This window comes from Melanotaenia boesemani, chromosome 14 (assembly GCF_017639745.1).
Source record: "Melanotaenia boesemani isolate fMelBoe1 chromosome 14, fMelBoe1.pri, whole genome shotgun sequence".
NCBI lineage: Eukaryota > Metazoa > Chordata > Actinopteri > Atheriniformes > Melanotaeniidae > Melanotaenia > Melanotaenia boesemani.
This window is the reverse complement of record NC_055695.1, coordinates 14,143,363-14,164,812: the sequence shown is the minus strand read 5'-3', so window position 1 is coordinate 14,164,812 and position 21,450 is coordinate 14,143,363. Positions and strand designations below refer to the sequence as shown.

The 21,450-nt window shown below is 37.8% G+C and overlaps 2 protein-coding genes across 15 annotated transcripts in view; one reads left to right on the top strand and one right to left on the bottom strand.

Moving 5' to 3' along the window:
* Positions 1-288: 288 nt before the first annotated feature.
* Positions 289-6,307, bottom strand: ddx59 (DEAD (Asp-Glu-Ala-Asp) box polypeptide 59). 2 transcript variants are annotated; one of them, XM_042007328.1, is made up of 8 exons: positions 6,261-6,307; positions 5,141-5,988; positions 3,832-4,014; positions 3,644-3,733; positions 3,087-3,338; positions 1,765-1,917; positions 820-948; positions 289-678 (listed from the first exon to the last, which is right to left on the bottom strand). In XM_042007328.1, exons 2-8 carry the CDS (start codon positions 5,960-5,962, stop codon positions 418-420), a joined length of 1,890 nt encoding a protein of 629 aa, XP_041863262.1. In that variant the 5' UTR covers positions 5,963-5,988; positions 6,261-6,307; the 3' UTR covers positions 289-417. The 2 variants fall into 2 exon arrangements, with proteins under 2 accessions (XP_041863262.1, XP_041863263.1); XM_042007329.1 differs by lacking the exon at positions 6,261-6,307 and having other exon boundaries at positions 3,662-3,733; positions 5,141-6,242.
* Positions 6,308-7,174: 867 nt separating this feature from the next.
* The window catches only part of camsap2a (calmodulin regulated spectrin-associated protein family, member 2a), a 38,419-nt gene continuing 24,143 nt past the window's right edge, over positions 7,175-21,450 (top strand). For all 13 annotated transcript variants that reach the window (XM_042006126.1, XM_042006124.1, XM_042006121.1 and 10 more), the window contains exons 1-2: positions 7,175-7,780; positions 10,807-11,066. In XM_042006126.1, coding sequence (XP_041862060.1) covers positions 7,642-7,780; positions 10,807-11,066 — 399 coding nt within the window. In that variant the 5' untranslated portion in view covers positions 7,175-7,641. The remainder of the gene's footprint in view (positions 7,781-10,806; positions 11,067-21,450) is intronic.

The following is a 21,450-nucleotide window of genomic DNA, read 5'->3' as shown; positions in this document are numbered from 1 at the left end:
TGATTCATATCTTCCCTTCTAAAAATAGCGTTCTGCCGTTAAGAAAATTACATCATCGTTTAAATTACAAACAGACTTTCTTTGGCCTTTCTAAGTAAGTTTACAAAATTTCTAAAGATAGTCGTTATGGAGACACTAGTACAAACACAACAAGCTTATTAATTAAATATATGTGATCCCTTGTCTCATAAAGGTTGGATGTATTCACTTGCTTTACACAAGTTTGTGACTTAGAGGATTATGTATCATGTATTCAAATACATTGTCTTCCAATTCAATTCAAATGACTTTATTTGAATTGAATGACAGCAATTGCACAAAATGTCACAATGTATCTTTTTTTTTTATCAAAACAGTAAAACAATATACAAACAAAACATTTAACATTTACTCAATGAATAGACTGCCCCACTGCAGCTACTTTTTGTGTCGGTCATGTTTCTTAATAATGTCTAGGAGGTTGTTCTTTGTAACGAGTGTGTCATCAGGTCCCATTTTGGCCTTCTGTCTCTCCCTCCTCTGCTGTTCGTGAAGGTGGGGAGAGTTTAGGAGCTGAGGGGGCAGAATGGACCCAGTGGGTTTGACCCGGTTCACCACTTGCAGGAACAGCCGTTTGTTGTTGTTGTTGAGAAAAGTAATGGCTGTACCTCTGTGTCCCAGCCTGCCTGCTCTGCCCACCTGAATGGAAAGAAATAAAGATTAAAAAAAAAAAAAGATGAAAAACAATTTGCTCTTTATCCTTCTCAAAAAATCAAAAGCATTACAGAATTTTTTTTATTTATTTCTGCATGATGTGTTCTGTAGTATTGCTTGACTAACCTGGTGAACGTACTCATCCATTGTGTTTGGCATGTCAAAGTTCACCACCAGTCTGACGTTGACAAGGTCCAGTCCTCTGCCTAGCACACCTGTACTGATTACCACTTCAAAGTCTCCATCCAGAAGACCCTGAAGAAACACAATAAAATATGTTGGACTGTTAAAAGTGGATAATTTATAAAGCAAGCTTTTAAAAATATTACCACAAAATGTAATGATTTTCTCTTCTTTTATTCTGTTAACCTGTGATACCTATTATTGTGAAAGATGAGATTCAAAAGCTTCCCAAGATAGAAGAAATATTAAATACAGCCAAAATGTGCATACAATGAGGAGACATCTGGTATATTTTCATCTAATTGGGTTAGTCAATATACAGTTTATTTTAATAACTCCCTATAGTATATAGAAAAAACTTTTAATAGCGTTGATTTGGATTAATTTACTCAACCGTCATGGCCCAAAAATAATCCAGATTGTCTACTTTCTTGTTCCTTTTATTAACAGTCTAAACAGCAAGGCTGGTTGTTTTGACCTCCTGAATCTGTCTGTGTGAATTATTAGCAAAATATGCTCTGTATGCAGACATAATTAGTACAACAGCACCATCATTCTGCTAGATGGCCCATGGACGACAGCTCCTTCCAACCCCGCGAGCTATAGTCTGAGAACTAGTGGCCTATGCTTCTGGTGTCATCTCACAGCAAATCGTTCTCTAGTTTTATAGTCAGATCTGAAGAATAAATATAACACATGAGAATTATTGATCCCTCTATATTAATGTAATACTATCATCTCATTCAGACAACCACTAAGCTGAGTCAGAACTGTGAGTTTTTGTGGTTTGCAAGCTGCAATTAACTCAGGAGCAACACTCTTGGCCAGAAAACACGGGAGGACTGTTATTCATTCGCATGTGCATGTTCTGTCTGCCACTAGACTCACCCTGAGGATGCGGTTACGTTCCCACTGGTTCTTGTCAGAGTGGATTGCCACGGTGGTGAGGCCCGTCACCTTGGCAACCGCCTCGCACAACAGATCGGCACCAAGTTTACAGTCTACAAACACCACCACTGGAGGCTGGTACAGTTTGCTATCCTGGAGTCAACAATAAGAACAGAAGCAAGGTGGTATTTTTTTTCTTTTTCTCATGCAGATATCAAAGTAACTGTAAGTATGTATTTAATTATGTTTGTCATCATGCAGAGGCTGACTTCCGAACTTAACGAAAAAACCTAAAAAGGTCAAAACCTTTCAGGGGTTTTCAGTAGTCATCAGTCAGCAACACTAAATTTTCAGTAAAAAGCATCTTATATCATTAAAAGTATAAATCACAGCCATCTGTTTGGCTGCACTTGCTGGAACTATAACAGCTGTCAGCAGCAGCCAAAGCTTAACAGTTTATTTAAATAATCAAGTCAACATTTCCAAATGAAATTACCTTTATTCCTGCTGTGAAAAGTCAGAAACAATTTTACATCACAAATATATGTTCTTAAGTTTTTTTTACCCATGCAGAGCAGAGTAGGTGAAGTGATAGGATTATCTCCAGTTTTAGTCTATAGTTCCTGCTACAAATCAAGCTAAATATTTTTGTTTTTATCACCCAGTTTTCTCCATCCAGGGAATAATTTTACTCTCTGTGCTAAATTAAAGGAGCTGTCCTTTGCTTGGCTTAAATACAAACTTTTAAAAGTTAAAACTTGCTCTGTAACCCTTGTTTAACAGGACAGCCTCTTGTTACTTAAACTAATCTATTCCTACCTTTTCACAGGGTTAACTCAAGCAGGCTTTCCTTGTTTTTCCTTGTTTAAATGGTGAGAGCCATTGTTGGGATTCCTTTAGTGGAGCCATGGCTCTGGGACCACCCATTTCCTCCAGATAGGGGCCACAGCTACAGTAATGACTGTCTAAATATGGTGCTGTGGCGAGACCAGTCACTGGAGGAACTCCAACCTCCAAATGGTAGTTAAAACAATAGCAAGCTGATACCAGAGCACGTCAAGCTGGAGCAATAAATAAACTAACAAAGTTTGACATACAACTTTTTGTCTTTGCCTCTACTTTTTTTTTTTTTTGGTTTCCAGACATTAAATATTTGGACACTGAACAGAAACTAAGAAAAACTGACTATTTAAAGAAAGCATATTTCAGCAGTGGAAGTGAACTTACAGTGATACTCCACCCAAAATCGCCCTTTACAGACTAAAACCAAATGTTTTTTTTTCTCTGCACCTCCCAAAATTAAAGTTAAAACTATGTCTTACATTGAGAATTTCAAACAGCTTCTTCTTCTTGGAGGGTTCCTCTACCCACAGCAGGATCTGTCTAACGTTGGCACAGGGCTGGTTCCTCTCGCCAATAGCAATGCGAACAGGCTCGTGGACGAACCGAGCAGCCAGCTCTTCTGTCCCTGCTGGGATAGTGGCTGATGCCAACAGAGTCTGGTGTTCCTTGGGTACTTGCTCCAGAACCTCCAACACCTGCTGCTGAAAGCCCATTTTCAGCATGGTGTCAACCTAGAGGATACACAAGATTTCTGTTGCAGGAGTTTGTCTATTTCATTATTTCTTTAAATGAAAACTACACTGGAAACATGTATGGACTTTTATGTTTTTTTTTTTTAACAACAGTTTTGTTTAATTAGAACTCTTAATATTAAAACATATTTTAAGGTATATTATCAATGAGAGAAAAACTCAAGTTACTATTCTCACAATGTCAAATTTAAGCCAAAGTGAAATTATTTCACAAATACCACTTTATCACCACAAATGAAGTTAAAATTTTCAGAAATGCTTCATGGGTGGATGCTTTGTAATACCTCATCAACCACAACAACCTTTACGCTGCCCAGCTGCAGTGCTTTCTGCTTCAGGATGTCAATGAGTCTCCCAGGTGTAGCTATGACAATCTAAGGGAGATTAAGAACAACACGATGCAGAAAAACTGCAATAAAAAATGTACAAGAGAGCGCTTTGACTTAAAGAGGGGGAAAAACAGGTACTGTACTTTGATGCTGCTTTTGAGGCGGTGGAGTTGTGGGGGAAGTGGCATGCCACCCACCAGCAGTGCAGTTCTCATGTTGGGGAGCCCCATCACCAGCTCTTTGGCCTGTCTCTCTATCTGAATGGCAAGCTCTCTGGTGGGGGTCAGGATCAGAGCCACAGGGCTGGACACACTATAAGCTGGTTTCTGAAAACAGAAGTGATGTTACAGATTTCGTGGTCATTACTTTTTTTCTTCTTCATTGTGTAATGAAATTGCCGTCCTTGAGAACACATTTCTTTATTTGATTTAATACTTTTTTCTTCTCTAGAAAGAAGTCATTTTCACCCAAAGGGCAGCTCCTCCATCTTTATAATGTTCCGTGTAAGGAGAAGGCCTTCCTAATTAAATTCATATTAAAACGGTGGTGCTTCTATCGTGAGGATTTTTGCTGGTTCTGTTACTAGAGGTATTTTATGTATGAAAGAAAGGATAAAATCTTAAAGATTTTTTTTCTTAAATGAACATATGGGTAAAGACTATAAATTATAATAAAAAAGAAGGTTTGAGAAATGGACTGTGCTTATATAGCACTTTTCTAGTCATACATTGACCAATCAAAGCACTTCTATTGTAACATACTAAATGCTTTCTCCTATCACATGCATTCATACCCCGATAAACACATCAATGTGGGGTTCAGTGTCTTGCCCAAGGACACTTTGGCATGTAGTCATGGGAAGCCTGGAATCGATCCTCAACTGCAGATGACTGCCCTTCCTCCTGAGCTACAGCTGCCCCAACTCAGGATAATTCCTTTAATTCCTTATGTTAGGGATTATGTAGTATCTGCATGCCAAGTAGGCCAGAGTGGATTCAGACTATTTTTCTTAATAGCATCTTCACATTTAAAGAGTTAAAGATTGACAAATAACGTCTTAGTGGACACTTAAGTTGTCCAGAAAACCTTTTAAAATCTGAATCAATTAATCTAGTCAGCAAAGAGATTTGACAAAAATTAAACTGAAAATCTTTTGAGACAAATTCAAAATGCTGACAGAACACTTACAAATTTATGAGGGCCTGAATGGATACAAGAGAGAAAGAAACCTAAAGCAGACAGGTCAAAAATGAAGCTTTGACAGTGCCACAGGACACGTTTAAAGGCAGCCTTTGGGTCAAAAGGTTCTGCTACCACATTTCAGTGAAAAAGATGAACAATCTGTCTAGGGAGCCATTAATATGTAAGCTTTTGAAGTTTTTTCTTTTTAGCATGCTGTTTAATAAACATTTCAACTGGAATTAATTAATATTTTTAGCTGTATTACTGTACCTCCAGTGTCCTCACTACCACTGGTAGGAGGAAGGCTACAGTCTTCCCAGATCCTGTGTCTGCACTGGCAATCACATCTCGACCTGTGAGGCCAATCGGCACCATCTGCATCTGGACTGGTGTAGGTGCCTCATAACCAGCCTTTTTCAGGTTGCCATTTAATGTAGAAGGGAAGCCACAATGTTCAAATTCAATAATGGGTCTCCTGACATCCTTTCCTTGGGTTTCAATGCCCAGCTCTTGTTTAATTCGCTCCACCTGCTCCTCTGTCAAGCCTGATATGAATGGGTCTTCCTTGTAGGAATAGCATGCTTCACCTGCACCTATTCCATCAGTCCTAACTGCAGAAGGTTGAGGAGTTCTCTCATCAGTGTGTATGTCCTTGCCATGAAACACTTCTACTCCAGTCCCGATTCCCATTTGTACTAAATGGTTTGCTTTGCACTCAAGACTGCAAACATCATTGTCAGTGGAATCACATATGTACTCTCCATAACGGCCACACATCACACAGACAGGCTCTCCTGGCTCAGGCCACCTCTGGTTCTTTTTGAAAGATTTGACTGGTTCCTCTTCTTCCTCATCATCTGAGGAAGTCATACGTCCATGTTCACATACCACACTCTCTGTCAAAGGTGAGTGTCCATCTGCTTGTATCGTTTCATTCTGTGGCTCCTTGTCTTCGCGCGATTCCTCTTTTTGCACAGGTGTACCTGAACTACTTTGGTCACTCTCCTCTTCAACAGTCCTGCTTTTCTTATTCAAAACTTGACCAGGTCCCTGGCCAGGTCTCTTTATTTTCAGGGCTCGTGGCATAAACATTTTGAAATTAAACTGCAGTGCAAACACTAAAAACAGAGGTAATTGAGATGTGTTAATTGAGTAACATAATTGTGTAAAGTTTAAGAAATAACTTAAAAGACAATGAGATTAGCATTATTTTACAATTGAACTGTTTTACTAAGCCAAAAATAACTCATTCTGCGAACAAGTCTCAAGCTTCCGTATTTTCTGAATTTCGCACAAATAACTATACATGTAGTCTGACAAGGTCTGACTCATAAATACTTGGAAATATCTTAGGTAAACGTGCAATATAAAACGACAATATTACACATACCGCTTCGAGTCAAATCTTCCAACACTTCTAACCACCGACGCACAGTGATTACGTCACAAGACGCTACACGCAGGGAAGTGTAGTTTTCTTAATCAATGCTTGTTTTTCTAATGTTGTGTAAATTATATATTGACCCTTTTTAGCATTGCGAATAAAAAAAATTCTATCTAAGGTATATATTTACATTGTGCATTGGGCCCCAAGCAAGAACTCGACTTTAAATCTCCGACGTAAGCAACAGACTGCAACACTTACCGTAATTTATCAGAGCAGAAACCTACAGTAAATTGTCTAATCGAACACGTTTTTATTTATTTATTTTTTATTTAATTTTTTATGTTCTTTGGTGTTGTTTCCTCGCGAGTGTGCTGTACTCTTTTTTTAATGTCACATTCAAATGTTCACAGTCGTAACAGTGAAACTAAACTACCAAATAAGTACGCTATAATGTAATGTCTTTCTATAGACTATATATAACAAATAACAAAAGTTGTCCTTTACACCAAATAACCTTAAAAAGTCTTTGATGTGTGTAGATTGTATTGTTATGCTGTGTTCACGATACTTAAAGAAATGTAGGAATCCTTAAGATAATGAACCTAACAATCCAGCAATCTCAACACCCAAGAACGTGACATCCCAAAATGTCATGATGAAGAAAAGTGAACATTATAATGATACTACTACTACTATTATTATTATTGTTGTTGTTGTTGTTATTAACAATAATAATAATAATAAAGATGTGTATCAACAATTACTTCAATATGTATGGAAACATTATGCAACTTGTATAATAATAAGCCGATGAAGCGTTAAATCAAAAAACAAACAAGAGCCAATATTTCCGACAGAGTGTGAAGGCACTCCATGCACATGCGCACTGCTTAACAAAGGAGCAAGGGCTGGAGAGCCTCAGTGCGGCAGGACAACCGCATCTCAATGCTCCACCACACTGAACTGAGGGAGAATGTAAAACACACGGGTTATTTTTACAATACTGTGTGGCTATGAAAAAGAAAAGCCTTATGCATCCAGACTATAGAAATGATGGAAACTTTGCTGATTTCTCCGGTTTGTGATTTTTTTTTCCTTTGAAATGCTCGGAAACCTGGCTTGGACCGACGGAGTCCATTTCAACTGGTAGGGTACAGTATGGATGAATAACAGCAAGACTAGCGACCCATTGCGCCAACGAGACTTAAAAAAGAGCAAAACGTGACCAGCCTGGCATTTTATGACTGAAAGAAGCCGCGAATAATATTCGGAAAGACATTTCATCTCTTCAGCTTACAGCCATTTATTGTTTTCTATAAATTCCAGTAGTGGGATGCTTTCGCGTTGTGTCTCTAGGGTTTAACTGTACAATACAGGGAAAAATATGGGTGAAGTTCAGGACGTGAGGGATGCGAAGAAGACCTTTGTTGCTCCAGCGATAAAGTCTTTTGAGCACTATGACTTCTCTCGAGCCAAAATATGTTGCAGCCTTACATGGTTGGTGTCCAAAGCATACGGAACAGGTAGGTGCAATTCTGTACCGACATACAACATGAAGGTGGTTTATGTTCATCAATATATCAGTGTGTTACTCCAGAGCCAAATATGCTACGTTAGATAAATATGACCATGGTGAATTTTAATAGGTCATAACATAATTTAATTCCCATAACAGACTAACCAAGACCCTTAAAACAATATCACTCATTTACAGATGTGAAGATTCATTAATAGTATTTTTGTTGCCTTCTGTAAGTCATCTTACATTCATGCTGTTTCACAACTTATGAAAAGTGTTCATTTACGAGACATCACAAATGAGATGTAGGTATCCTGAGATTCTGGTACCACTTGTTTCTAATGATGTGACCTTCAGGTTTCTGCATACAAGTAAAAATTAGAAAGAGAGCCATCACACGTGGGACTTATTTCTCAGCATACAGCACACAAAGAGTGCATTTGTTAGAAGTCTAAAATGGGATAATTGAAACTGATTTGTAAACAGTCACAAGATAAAAAATCAACTGTACCTTTTAGAAATATCAGATGCTATTTCTTTTATAATGCGCTTCGTTTTTAAGTGAGTCAGTAGATATTTCAGTGTTTAGTATTAAGCATATTGATTTGAATGAGGGAGATTGGCTGTCAGTGCAAAGACATGAAGGGAAATTGCCTATACTATATACTGATGATCGTAACCAAATCTCCAACAAAACTGAAAACAAAATGTCATGTCATTCAGTATCTTGCTAAATTGAATTGGTCTCCTCAAATAGATTTAATCTGGTAATTGTAGCCACAGCTGAGATGATCTGAGCTATCCCTTCAAAACAGAATCACTTAATCAAAGGCGGTGTTTCCCCAGAGGTGGGGGTGTATTTTAGAGGGTTGTTGGGCCCATTGGCAAACAGCTGTATCATTTAAGAGTAGATGGCAAAACAGCACTGCAATCGCACCCTTTTTTTTCTGATCATGGGAGTCAGTTTTCAAATCTGCTGTTTTCACAAATTAACAAACAATCATGTTTTTTGTTTGTTTTGTACCATTGTTCCAAATGGATTGTAAAATCAAGCATCAGATTTAAGAAATACATTATTTCTCCATGCTCTCTTCTTTCCCATTTATTCAATTATTCATTTGGATCCCCTTTTATTTTAGTTATTGATACACTCTGCTAAATATTCTCCATAACAGCTTTTAAAAAAACAACAACACACACAGCTCAGTCTGTTTAATCCTTCCCTGCTGCTGCTTTGTAATAGCCTAGCAAACATGAGATGCCTTGAAGATCTCCTGCATATTTTCAATCAGGACTGAATGAAATGGGCTGATTCCAAAAATACAGCCCTCCAAAGGGAGCAGGAGGAAGGGAAGAAAGAGAGAGAGACTGAGCAGGCTCATCTCCAGATCTCATCCCACGCTGCTCTGAATACTTCACATGTATCTAGCATCAATACAATAATGCAGGAGTGCATTAGGATATGTGGCCTTATGCATGCAAGATGCAACAAAGCAGATTTTGCCACAAAATGTGAGAAACTGTTACACATGTGACAAGATTCATTGTAACCTGAGGCTGCATGGTTTAACACAATTTAAGAGCAGAGAGGGAAAGCAATTACATCTTATTCTTTGCACGTTCTTAGTAGAAGACAAATTTGTAGATACCGTCACCTAAAACATTAAACGACAGACTAGTCATTGTGCTGTTATGCAGAACAATAGTAGATGAATGGAATGGTGTGAATGTGATGCAAAGCAGCATGGGCTTCCTGGCACGAGTGAAAATTCAAGTACTAAAATTTACTTAAATATTTAAAGATGAAAAACAACTGCACTACAGTTTGTGTATATTGTTTGAATGAGTGAATCTGGCTTCCATGTGGAGGATGAAACAAGAGGACTAGAGGGAAGATTTGTTTCAGTTTTTTGTTCCAATACAGAATTAAAAGTAAGCATATATCCTTTATAAAGACTGCTGTCTGCATTTCTGTTCAATATTGACAAAGAGTTCCTTTCTAGATGACCTTACTGGTAATGCTCAGGCAAATAAGGCCGATTTATTGACTTTTCTGTGTGTGTGTGTGAGCATGTGTTGGAAGATGGGCAGCAACATTTGAGAGCAGAAACATGAGTGTGGGTTCATCAGATGCTGAGTTTATGTCTGTACACATACACACACACAAAATTAAGATCTGTTCTCCTGAGGCTGAGTCAAAAATGAGCTTTGAATGTGTGAAAATGTATTTGAATGTTTTTACACAGCGGCTAATTTAAAACCAGTGTTATTGTTTCATGTAATGTAGAAAAAGGACTTGGCCTGCCTGTGAAAAACACCTCTTTTGTCTTTAGACTTAAAAATGCATCCCCATGCAAAAAATAAAATAAATAAATACAAGACAAAAGCCCCCCCACCCAAAAAAAACCCAAAAAAAAAAACCTAAAAAACTGTTTTAGTTGCACACCTCCATGTAGCCTCTTTCTTTGTAGAAGCCAACAGCGAGAAGGGTGTTCCCAGGGAGCTGGAAGAGATAGACTAGATGAATCGATTGGGTTCCACTCCTCCAACAGTTGCTATAGCAACACTGAGGTCTATCCACACATATCTATGTCAAGATATTGTCAAACCATGATGATAAAAAGAGGTAGTTCTGTCAAAGGGAAACAATACTCTTTTTACTTTGTGTGTGTAAAACAGTCCAAATTAGTTTGTTTTTTTCTGTATAAGATTTTCCTTCATGTTTTCCTTTAGGTTACCGGTTTGATCTTGGTAAGAAAAGGGCAGTAATTATTTGCATTGTCCATGTTTTTCCCATGCTTTTATGCTATTTTTCCATCAGATTTTGTAATTACTTTCTATTGCAAGGTAATTAAGCATGTTCCCTCCTGTGAGTTGGGATTTTGTTAGTGGTGATGGGAGTGCTCAGATGGTGGAATGTAAACATGCTACTTAATGCAGTAAATCAAGTAAATTGGTGCCACGCTATTCCTGCAAAGCACAGTAGAGCTTGTTACTTAAAAATCACATTTTCTCCCTTCCATTACGCAGATAGCATCCCTGCAGACCTGAGGGACCCCTTCTACACAGACCAGTATGATCAGGAGCACCTGAAGCCTCCTGTGGCCAGCCTCCTGCTCTCTGCAGACCTCTACTGCAGGGCTGGTAGCCTCATTCTGAAGAGTGACACTACCAAAACACTGCTGGGTCACGATGCCGTCATCCAAGCGCTGGCACAGCGTGGTCTCTATGTCACTGACCAGGAGCGACTAGTCACCGAGAGGGACCTTCGAAAGAGGCCTCTGCAAATGGTAAGAAACTTGCATTATTATTCAAGTAGCTTAGCAATTAGTTTGTCTCCCACTTAGCCGAACTGTAGATAGTAATTATTTTCATTGTGGATATTTAATTTAAAAGGCATGGCACTACAAATTTTTGTAACCTGGAAGATGGTACAATAAACCACTAACTAGAAAAAGAAAAGAAAGAAAGCCCCGTTTATTTACATCTCCCACACACGTTAAACAAAACTGTAGATTTAAACCGACAATTAAACAGCACATCCTGACCTCAAGGCCTCCTGTCCCCTGTGTGTGTTTGTGTTCCCTACACGGGAGCCTTTATCACAGCACAGGATCTGCAGTGCCAGGATTTTTGCAGCTCTTCTTCATCTTGCTTGTGTTAGAGACGAGATGACTTTGCAGGCTGCTTAGTGAGTGACAGTGGGGCACCCTTGTTGTTTTGAGGCAAAATCTCTTTAGGAGGCATTATTGCTTCAGTGAATAGCAATTGAGACACAATTAAGACACAGTATGCCTGCAGTCTGTTTGTAGACTCTTGCTGGTTTTCATTTCCCTTTTATGTTAATTCAGAAGTTATTTAAGCTTTGTTAGGGTTTGCATTTCCAAATACTCTATTTTATGAGGGCAATAAGGGTTTAAAGTTATCTCTTGCTTTAAGAGTTTTGGGATCTCATCAGGTGTAGTGCATATTTGAAATGGCCTCTTATTTGTAGTGTTGTATCTTTGTTTTTGTTTCTTTGAGTCTGTATGTGGCTTGTTTGAGTTTTTATTGTTACCCTGCTAATGATTTTGAGTATTTATTCTAATTTAGATGATCAAACACTAAACTTGTTTTATAAGTATCTAGTAAAGCAAAGCTGCTGCTATATATGTAAAGTAAGGTTGCTTCCTTGGTTTCTCTAATCTTGGACTGGAATTTAACTTTCTGATTGGACACATTAAGGTAGGTTCATGAGGATGTTTTAATCTTGATGAGGGTCAGACTAATTGAAGTTTCAGCTTTCAGATGTTGTAGAAAGATATTTTTTCATTGTCTTTGTATCTCCCTTTGACACGCTTGCCGATTATTCTGGCTTGCAGCACATTTTTCTTTAAAACCTTTGGAGTGCATTAAATGCTGAAATTGAATTTCCTTTATGTAATTTGTATCTGTGTCCTGTGTGATTTAGTAGGGATACACTGTGTTTTATTATGTATTTGTATGAATACTGGCTCTTTCTTTCTTTTCCAATAAGAGCGTTAAAATGATGTTGCAGTGGTCAGTATTGTTTGCAGGGACCTCTGAGGCTCACAGCAGTGTGACTGGTAACGTGGGTTACCTGCTGCACGTTGGAGCTGAGGAGGGGGGGCATAAATTATTAAGGCATCTGTCAAGATCTGCCATGGCAGACAAGGTGAATGTCCCTGCTTTGTTCAGTTGAGGTGTGGTGACTCAGAAAGAAAAGCAGAATAAAAGACTAAGGGAGGAAGGTTTGCTATTTTTGAGAGGTTTTAGCACAAAAACTTCAAAGAAAAATATTACTGGTTTAAGACCTGTAGCTGCCTGTGAAATTGAAGAGACTGAGTGGAAATGTAAGCTGCTCCAGGAGCGTCACTAAATACTGCTTTGTGGAATTTCTCACTAAACATCTACTTTAACTCAGCAGTTTGTGTAAGGAATAAAAATGTTCTGAACAAGCAACTTTAGATGACGTTGAAAGGCAACCTCAGTGGCTCAGTCAGCAAAAAGAGTCAGATGCTGATGATGTCTGACATATGTCTCAACTCTTCACATATAGTGACATTTTTCACCAGCTTGCCAGTTTTGATTTTACTTAGTTTAATAATTTGCATGCCCTCTATCTTTCCATCACTATTCTGCCCACTCCTCTTCCAGTCATTTGCCATGTGACACATTTCTACACGTGAAGACGAAGAATCCAAATCACAGTTTCTGCCCACTCAGCCGCCTACGCACATTCTGTACTGCAGGCTCCTCTCCTCCACCTGAAGTGCTCACAGAGAATAAAGGAGAAATGTGGAGGTGGGCTGATGGTCTGAAAATATTATTCTAGCATTACACATTAAATCCCACAGGATGCACCGCTGTGGCAACAGCAGCACAAAGATACTAACAAAACAATTTCATTGCCATGTTTTTCATCAACATTTTGTGATTTTGTGAGAAATATGACGATAAAGAGTGCACTACCTGTGTGTAGTAAACAACTGTATGGCATGTTCATCTGTGATAGGTGACAAACATAAATTTGCATTGGCCATCATATCTGATAAATTGTCAAAGTCCAATTTTTTATATGATGCTAACCCCCCTGTAGAAAGTCTGTATGTTGCCATGGTGAAATTGTGTTAGATTGGATGAGAGATACATGAATAAGCTGAAGAATCTAGATGGTGATTTAAACAAAAAAAAAAATTGTATTTTTGTACATGCATGCAAGACCACAAATCTGATGTGTCTACATTTCTAATGAGGTATTTTTTCTCTGTAAAGTAGCACTCAGGGGTTTCTTTCATCACTGAAGCAAGTCAGCTTACAAACAAGGTGCTTAACATGTATAAATACTGGTTGCCGTTTAATATATTAGCTGTCACAACCACAGTTTAATTAGCTAGATGCTGAGCTGATACACTGCAGCTGTGGTGGTTAATTGCCTTGCTCATGGGCAACTCTGAAGTGAAAATTACCAGTAATCACTGCTTTTATCAATTCTGCTTATCTTGGCAAATTTGCATCTTATGAAGTTTGTTGGCAGTTAAATTAGTGCTATTTTAGTCACTTGAAACATTTTACAATTCTGATTCACACATAATGTCGTCCAGCTTTGGGACAGTTATGGCTAAAATGGGGATTTTTCAACTGGAAGGTTGACACCTTCTGCGTTCATGTGTTAAAGTGACCTTTGGCAAGACTTAGACAAGGTTAAAAAGGCTTTATATGAACCATTTAGCACTTTTTCTCATCACACATACATTCACACAGATTACACATCAGGGGTTAGTGGAGGTTCAGTGTATTGCTCAGAGACACATCAGCATGTGGACTGGGGAACCTGAGTTTTAAGCATCCTACAAAGTACTCAATGAAGCACTGTTAACTCCGAAGCCACAACTTCATGTAAATAGCAAGGCAATAAATCCCACATCTTCTTGAAAATCAAAAGCAGAGTGCCAGGCTGTGTTATGCTGAACCATGAATGTCACATATTGCACTAATCTTATCTAAAAGTCTCATCTCAAGTTATTTGACAAAACATTCCTTAAAACTAAAACTATTCAAGAACTTCAAACAATAAGATAAGTGTGGCTCTTGTTAGTAAATAAGGGTAAATTCCTGATTATGTAACGAGATGTCTGACATTGGCATGATAGTTTCAGGGTAGTACTCAGACGCACATGTTCTAAATAAATCTCAAAACTTTATCTAATGTGATGAGAGTCAGTGAAATTCAAAGCTGCTGAACTGTGAATGTCACATCTTTAACATTTACTAAAGCAGCTGTAAATGGGTCGTGTTGTTACCAGTTTTTGATGTTGATAATTCAGGCTGTCATGCTCTAAAGCTGTGAGCTGTATGTTGTGGATGTTGACCTTTAGACTTTACATGGTTTCTTATTGGTAATATGGGGACTGTCTCAGTGATCATGTGTTAGATGAGCTATAAAACAGGTATCTTGTGATCACATTTACATTAGAAAAACCTTTTAAATTTGAACTTATATTCATTTTGTACCCTGAATACACTTTGTAATTGACACCATGTGTGTCAGATATTAATTTTACTATCTGACAGATTGATATTCTAGCTCATATTCAGCATGGATGAATATGGAGAGTACATTTCTCTCTCTTTCACTGCTTCCATCACAGCCCATATTGGGCAGGAGCTTGGTTTCCATGGTTACACTCCGGTAGGTAGGGTGTTGTGTCTATGTGTTGGTGGGTGCTTGTGCCTGCATATGTTGTGTGTGCACTGTGAGCCCGTATGTGCAGTGTGCATTTGCAGATATGTGTGTGAAGTGGGGGTTGTAGTAGTGGTGAGCGCTGCCAAGCTCAGAGGAAGAGAATGCTGAAATGTTGGATTCCTTCAAGAAGACAGGCGGCATTTCTTAGATGCTACATTTCATGCAGTGCTGCACATCCTTATACACATACTCACATAAAGCTAATGTGAGTGCCAGGCAGAAAACTAGATACTCAACATCAAACATCATGGTTTATGAGAAAAGATGAGCTGAAGCAGCAGGATGAAAGGGAAACCCATCCAAGTACTTTCTGTTCTCATCAGCCTCAGCAAAGTCACAGACAGTATGTTGTGTACAATGCCAGCAGCAGATCCCAGGCAGTACAGTATGGATGGATAGGCAATGGGCATGCTATGCGTTTCCATGTGATGGCCTGAGAGCTGCATCATTTTGCTTAATGAGCATTAGAATATATTTCAAGTTATATAATGCATGCGTTATTTTTGCCTACAAAGAAAAAATAAGGATCCTCAAACTACATAAAACTCCTTTGCTCTCCTCTAATTTCTATATTTAGATGTGTTACATATATTACTTAATTAAGTGCTGACTTCAGTATTAGCTGTCTCACTGCTTCTGCAAACACATACTAGTTTCAATGAAGCCTCGTCGGTTCAGACACAAAAGGCTTAAAAAGATTATTTAAAATGACAGATTAAAAATACTTCCAGTGTTAAATGATTTATCTTCTGATTTACTATAGCAGCACATTAGGCTTATTACACAGTGTAAAGAAGAGTTCATTAGAATTTAAAGCAGGGATTTTTGTTGTGACTAATGCTTCCATCTGCAGGTCCTGCAAGCCACGGATTACAGCACCTTAATGGAGCAGTAATAATGGATTTAAAACGTGTACATGCAGAAGCTTCCTTTTTTCCATGAGTACTCAATAAAGTAATTATAAAATGCATTTCCCTCCTCACAGAAACAGAAGTTTCAGGTAAAATAGTCACATCTTTAACAAGCTGTATGAAAAGGGGATCTGACACAAAAAGAAAATGTACCCTTTTAAAACAGAGATGAACTATAATGACACAGAATTCTCAGAAATAATTTATTTAACCTGGTTTTGCTGTTGGCAAATCTCCTGAAGTGGTCACTTCCACAGAATTTAATTGGATTGGTGCTCTGTCTAAAATACCTTATGTTTCCCCGCGAAATGAAATTAATACACTTAAGTCAAAGACTTAATATTAACAACCATTTTCATTTAAAAATGGCTTTTTAAAGATGATGAAAGCACATGGAGAGCAGACATCACCAGTGTAGGTCAACACTGGCTTGTAGCCATGATCCAGTTCACAGATACTGCTCCAAGATTAGCTTTGAGGTTTCCATATAATTGCTAGGTTGGCTGTGGAGCATATGGAGAGAGAAGGTATGCTGCTTAAAAGCTTTATTCTCACAACTGATGCCAGACCTCACAGTTGGTACTTTGGACATCTAAAAACATTGGTGAAAGCATTTTTATTTCTGTTTTCAGCCTGGCATGCTTTTAAAGCTGTCCTAAATCTATCTATGTAAAAAGTGAAAGCAGCGATGACAAGAATTAAGTTTTATATTTCCAAAATACTCTGCTGAGGATAATAGGGAAATGTTCCCATGTATTTCCAGTAGACAAGGTGAACTGCAGCTTTTGGCTGTTTGGCTGGTGACAAATAAGGTGAACTTACATGGAAAAGTCTTCTTGTTGGTCAAATTTCACATCACTGTATCTTCACTACAATGTTGTAAAATTTGGTAGATATAAATATTACCGATCAGACCACAATTTGAATTTATTTAATCGTGAAGATGCATTTCCAGTTAGAGTCATTATCAGTTTATTTAACTTTGTTATATTTTAGGACGTCTCTCTTTTCACTGCCTGGGCGAATACCTAAAGTAGAAAAAAATATACATATGAAAAGTTAAGTACTCTCTTTTGTAGTGTGGAGTATTTGCAGTCTTTTTTTTTTACTTCCAAAAGAGACCAGAGAGAGATACAGCTTGAGTGGTTTTCCATGTCCAGCTGAGGTGGCGTGAAACCACCTGGAGCTAGACAGACAAGAGGGCTGTCCGGCTAAATATAAAGGACAGCCTTTTAATATTTCAACAACTTTCTAGCTAATGTGAAATTACTGCATGTGTGTGTGCTTTCTTAGTTGTCAATGTGCAAGAGGGTAAAGTTTTCATAATTCTTGTAAATAATAAAGTCTTGAATTTTGATGCACTGCAAAACAATAAACTTTTCCTGTACATTAAGGTGAAAACGTGGCTGTAGTCATTACCTTAATCCAGAAAATTGTGTAGTGAATTAATGTCAGTGTGTTGGTTCCTACTGATTTCACAGAGATGTGTCTCCTTAGTGGTGGTGAGGATTATTTTGTTGCTCATCTTCTTATGATCATCTGGGTAAGACCCCGACAAACAGCTCAGAGCCCACACAATGGAGATTTTTTACAACAGACACATTACTGTGTGGGAAAAATGCATCACATCAAGCCTTTTGTAGGTCTCTGTGGTTCACATTTGCATTTCTTTTGTGTGATGTTATGTCATGCTTCTATGGTGGATTTCCACTTTTGCTTTTTAACCGTAGAGCTGTATTAAAGATCAGTGGTGTCTACCTATTCCCCCCAGAGAACCAGCAATGTAGCAGTACAATGAAAACAGGATATTGACCGTGAAGCAGCATCTTCTTACCTTTTGAGAAATCTGTATGTGATATATGAACACGATCGGATTAAATGAAAAAGCAAAAAATTCTGTGTATTTGTGTTTTTGTGAGTGTATGAGTATATGTCATTTATTTTCCAAATATTGCCATTAATACCTATAGTCAGTGTATTATAAAGGCTGCAACTTGTAGGAAAAACAGCTTAAAGGTTGGCAAAGCAACTTTGAATGAATAACTGCGTTTTTAATCTGAGTTAATGAATCAAATAGAATTAATTAGCAACATGTTATCCTCATGCAGCCATCTACCTCCCCCCAAGCAAGATATCTGATCTCTGAATGCTCCAGTGGAGCTACTGTTGGCCACTGAGCTTTTGCTGGGCAGCTCTGCAGTTTGGATATGTGCAGCTGGAGGAGGATGAGACAGAACAGTGTTGAAGGAACTCATATGTGCGCAGCAATCCCAAAGGTTAGAAACCATGACATCATAGGATATAACAAAGAAAGTGGCTCTAATGCAGGTAGATCCATTAGAATGAAGAAGGCTGACCCTTTCTTTGGTCAGTGAAATATTTCCTTTTCTTCCTTCATTTTTATTCTCCTCTTCACATCCATCCACTTGCTAAAGTCTTCCTGTTTCCCCCTAAATTTAATGTGTGCACATGGTCAACTGACCCTTTCTTGAATATCCTTTGCAGTGAATATTGCACAGCTACTTACCCTGTAGGTTGGTTATCTTATGGTTATGTTTGTTGTGGTTGGTAAGTAAATGGATGCTTAGTGAAAATTCGCCTTTTTTTTTGTAGTGGATCATCATCTTTCTCTACTGCTTTTCTCATTCCTTTATTTACATTTTTTAAGGGATATTATTTTATTGAGAGAGACTAAAACAAAACTGTAGCTAATTGCTGAATCTCTTAAGAGTTCTAACTATGCTGTCGCATCATAATGTCTCCATCATGCTAGTTTTATAAGTGCCTAAATATGAACATGTGGGCCTTCACCAACCTCTTCCTCCCACACACTGACATGCAGCATAAGAAGGGACTGAGTGTCTGTGGTTGTCTCACACAAGATTAACTCTCTTTGTTGTCATTTCTAATTCACAGACAAAAGTAGATCCAAATCAATATCCTTACTCAGCAGAAGGGAGTAGATGAGAAGAGAAAGAAGCCTTTGAGGGTTTATACTGGTCTCTTTTTTAAAATTGGTGTTGCTTTTGGTTGGCCATTTTATTGTGGAAATATAAGATAGATTTGCAACTACTTTCTGAAAACTGATAGTAGGATGTGTGTGTGCATTTGATAGGCGCTACTTTGGGATTATGTTGTACAGTGTTTGGACAGGCTAAATGAAGGCCAGTAGGAAACAACTTGCTAGTGTATTATTTAAAGGGGCTGCTTTTCTGCCTTGATGCCAAATTGAAGCTGGCGGAAATCAAACATTACACTAATGCGATTTCACACCCTAAATTCATTTCGGAGCTTTAGATGCTCCTAGATTTACTGGCTTGTGATTCAGATGTATTAAATATAACTTTTGTGATGCTGTACTATGGAGAAATAATATTTCTGTGTATTATCTGCCATCACTTCTGTTTTCCAGCTGTTGTCATTAACAGATTTTAGTGACAACCTGCTATCTTTTGTGTGCTATCTTCCACTTATGACAGTTTCATACACATTTATACAAAATGTAACCTTATATGTCCCAGATGGACTCTCGAGCTTTAGCTAATATGTTAACCTTTTAGTACTTATTTCATGATATAACCTACAGGTCTACTTTTACTATTTTGGTTATGTTGATGTTGGATTTTTGGCTTTATGAATGCTTGTTGAGCAGTGTCTTCCTATTTGTGTGTGATTACCTAGGCTTGACTAGAAAGGTCTGATCGTGTTACAGTGTGTTAGATTAATGATGGGTACTTGTTACCAGTTTTTGCCCATAATTATGCACTACAGAATATTTCCCGATGTTGTTTTGCATTACTCGCTAGTCCAGTGTCTTTGAGTCTGCTCAAAATGTAAACATGTGTCCACATAAAATAGGATGGTGATGGTTTATGTTTTAACCTGGAGAACAGATATATGTTTTGCTGCTTTGGATTTTCCTTTTCATACCATTTAGATTCATAATGTAAGACATTATCATGGTAAATAAATTAGAAACATACAAGCAGAGGGACAAAGTGAAAATTTATGAGTTATACTGTACTCTGGTATAACTTTTCTAGTTGCTGAGTAAGTCTTGGTTGGACCAAAGAAAACAGGCTGGTCTCAGAAAGGAGGTTAAGTTTGGGGGAAACATAAAACACCAACAGTAAGAATTCACTTTGTAAAAACAGTAGTATAAAACTGAGTAATGGTTTAAACATAAGCTGAAGCATTTCAAACAATATCCAATAATGTTTTATGTGAAGATAATCCAAAAAAAAAGTAAATATTTCATCTGTTCATGATTTAGGAAAGAATAATTGTATACTACTTAAAGAAAGTTGGAGTTTTTTTGTTTTTTGTTTTTTTAGCTATCACTGTCACTGTTCAGAAAATATCAGGAAGGCCTTCCGTGTTTCTCCAGTCAACATTAGTGAAAAGACAAAATAACTAAAGGTTGCTATAAAGAAATCACAAGAAATAAGGCAATAACAATTAGTGTTGAGAAAAGTTTAATTTCCAACCCATATGCAATAAAATGGTTAAGTTATTATTCAGGTTCTCAAAAACCTTCTTCTATGATTCGGCAGACTGAATGCTGGAAAACCTGCATGTTACTGTGTGCAAAAACTCACCACGCCTATGGTTGTCACAGTCCTTGTTTCCTCCTAGAGGAAGACAACATGATATATATTTAGTTCCTGTTGAAATAGAGCCAAAATATGAAGTTACACAACATCTCGCAAGTTTATTTCATAAAATTCTAATGATTGTTGTAGATTTTTAACCATAACTGAGAAGATTTGAGTATTTATACTGATGGAGCTAGTGACTAAATAAGAAGCAAGTGTGAGAATCTGTAACTAAGAACCAGGTGAAACAAGGAAGCAGGAAGTAAAAATCCAACCGAATACATAGTGGGAAACCTCTACTAGATAAATCAAGAAGCAAGTTTAACTATATAATCTGAACCAAAGAATACAGAACACAGAAAAACAGAACAAATGGATGTGCAAATGAAAAGTAAAGAACACACATCTGAAATCCACTTCAAATAGAAATCTAAGTGGAAATAAACCAAAAGCCGAAACCTAAAGATTCTGACTGATTCTGATTCTGCTGTATTTTAAATAAGACCATTGTGTACAGGAACAATAATGAAGATGTGTGTGTAGTTTGTGGACTCTGCTGTTTGAAAGAATTCTTTTGAAGGATGCCGTTCAGGGTGGTCAAACAGGGTCTTGTAACAAGGGATGGATGCACTTGTTTCTAGGGCAACAGCCATTAAGGGAAATCCATCAGAAGAGTTTCAGATGTAAAGTATTGAAGAGAGTTTGGAGTCCTGGTGCAGTCTAGAAATTCACTACTATTTCACTGCCTTAACCGCCACTAAACCATCGTGTTATGTCAGCTCATGATCAGCCCCTCTAGCTTAGTGGATCTGTCAGGTCTCTGTCTGCAGTGTTTTATGTATTTTTATAATGTTGATCCTGTTAGAGGGTTTTTTTTAAGTTTGACGTCTCCATGTCTTTTGGGAATTAAACTACTGTCAGG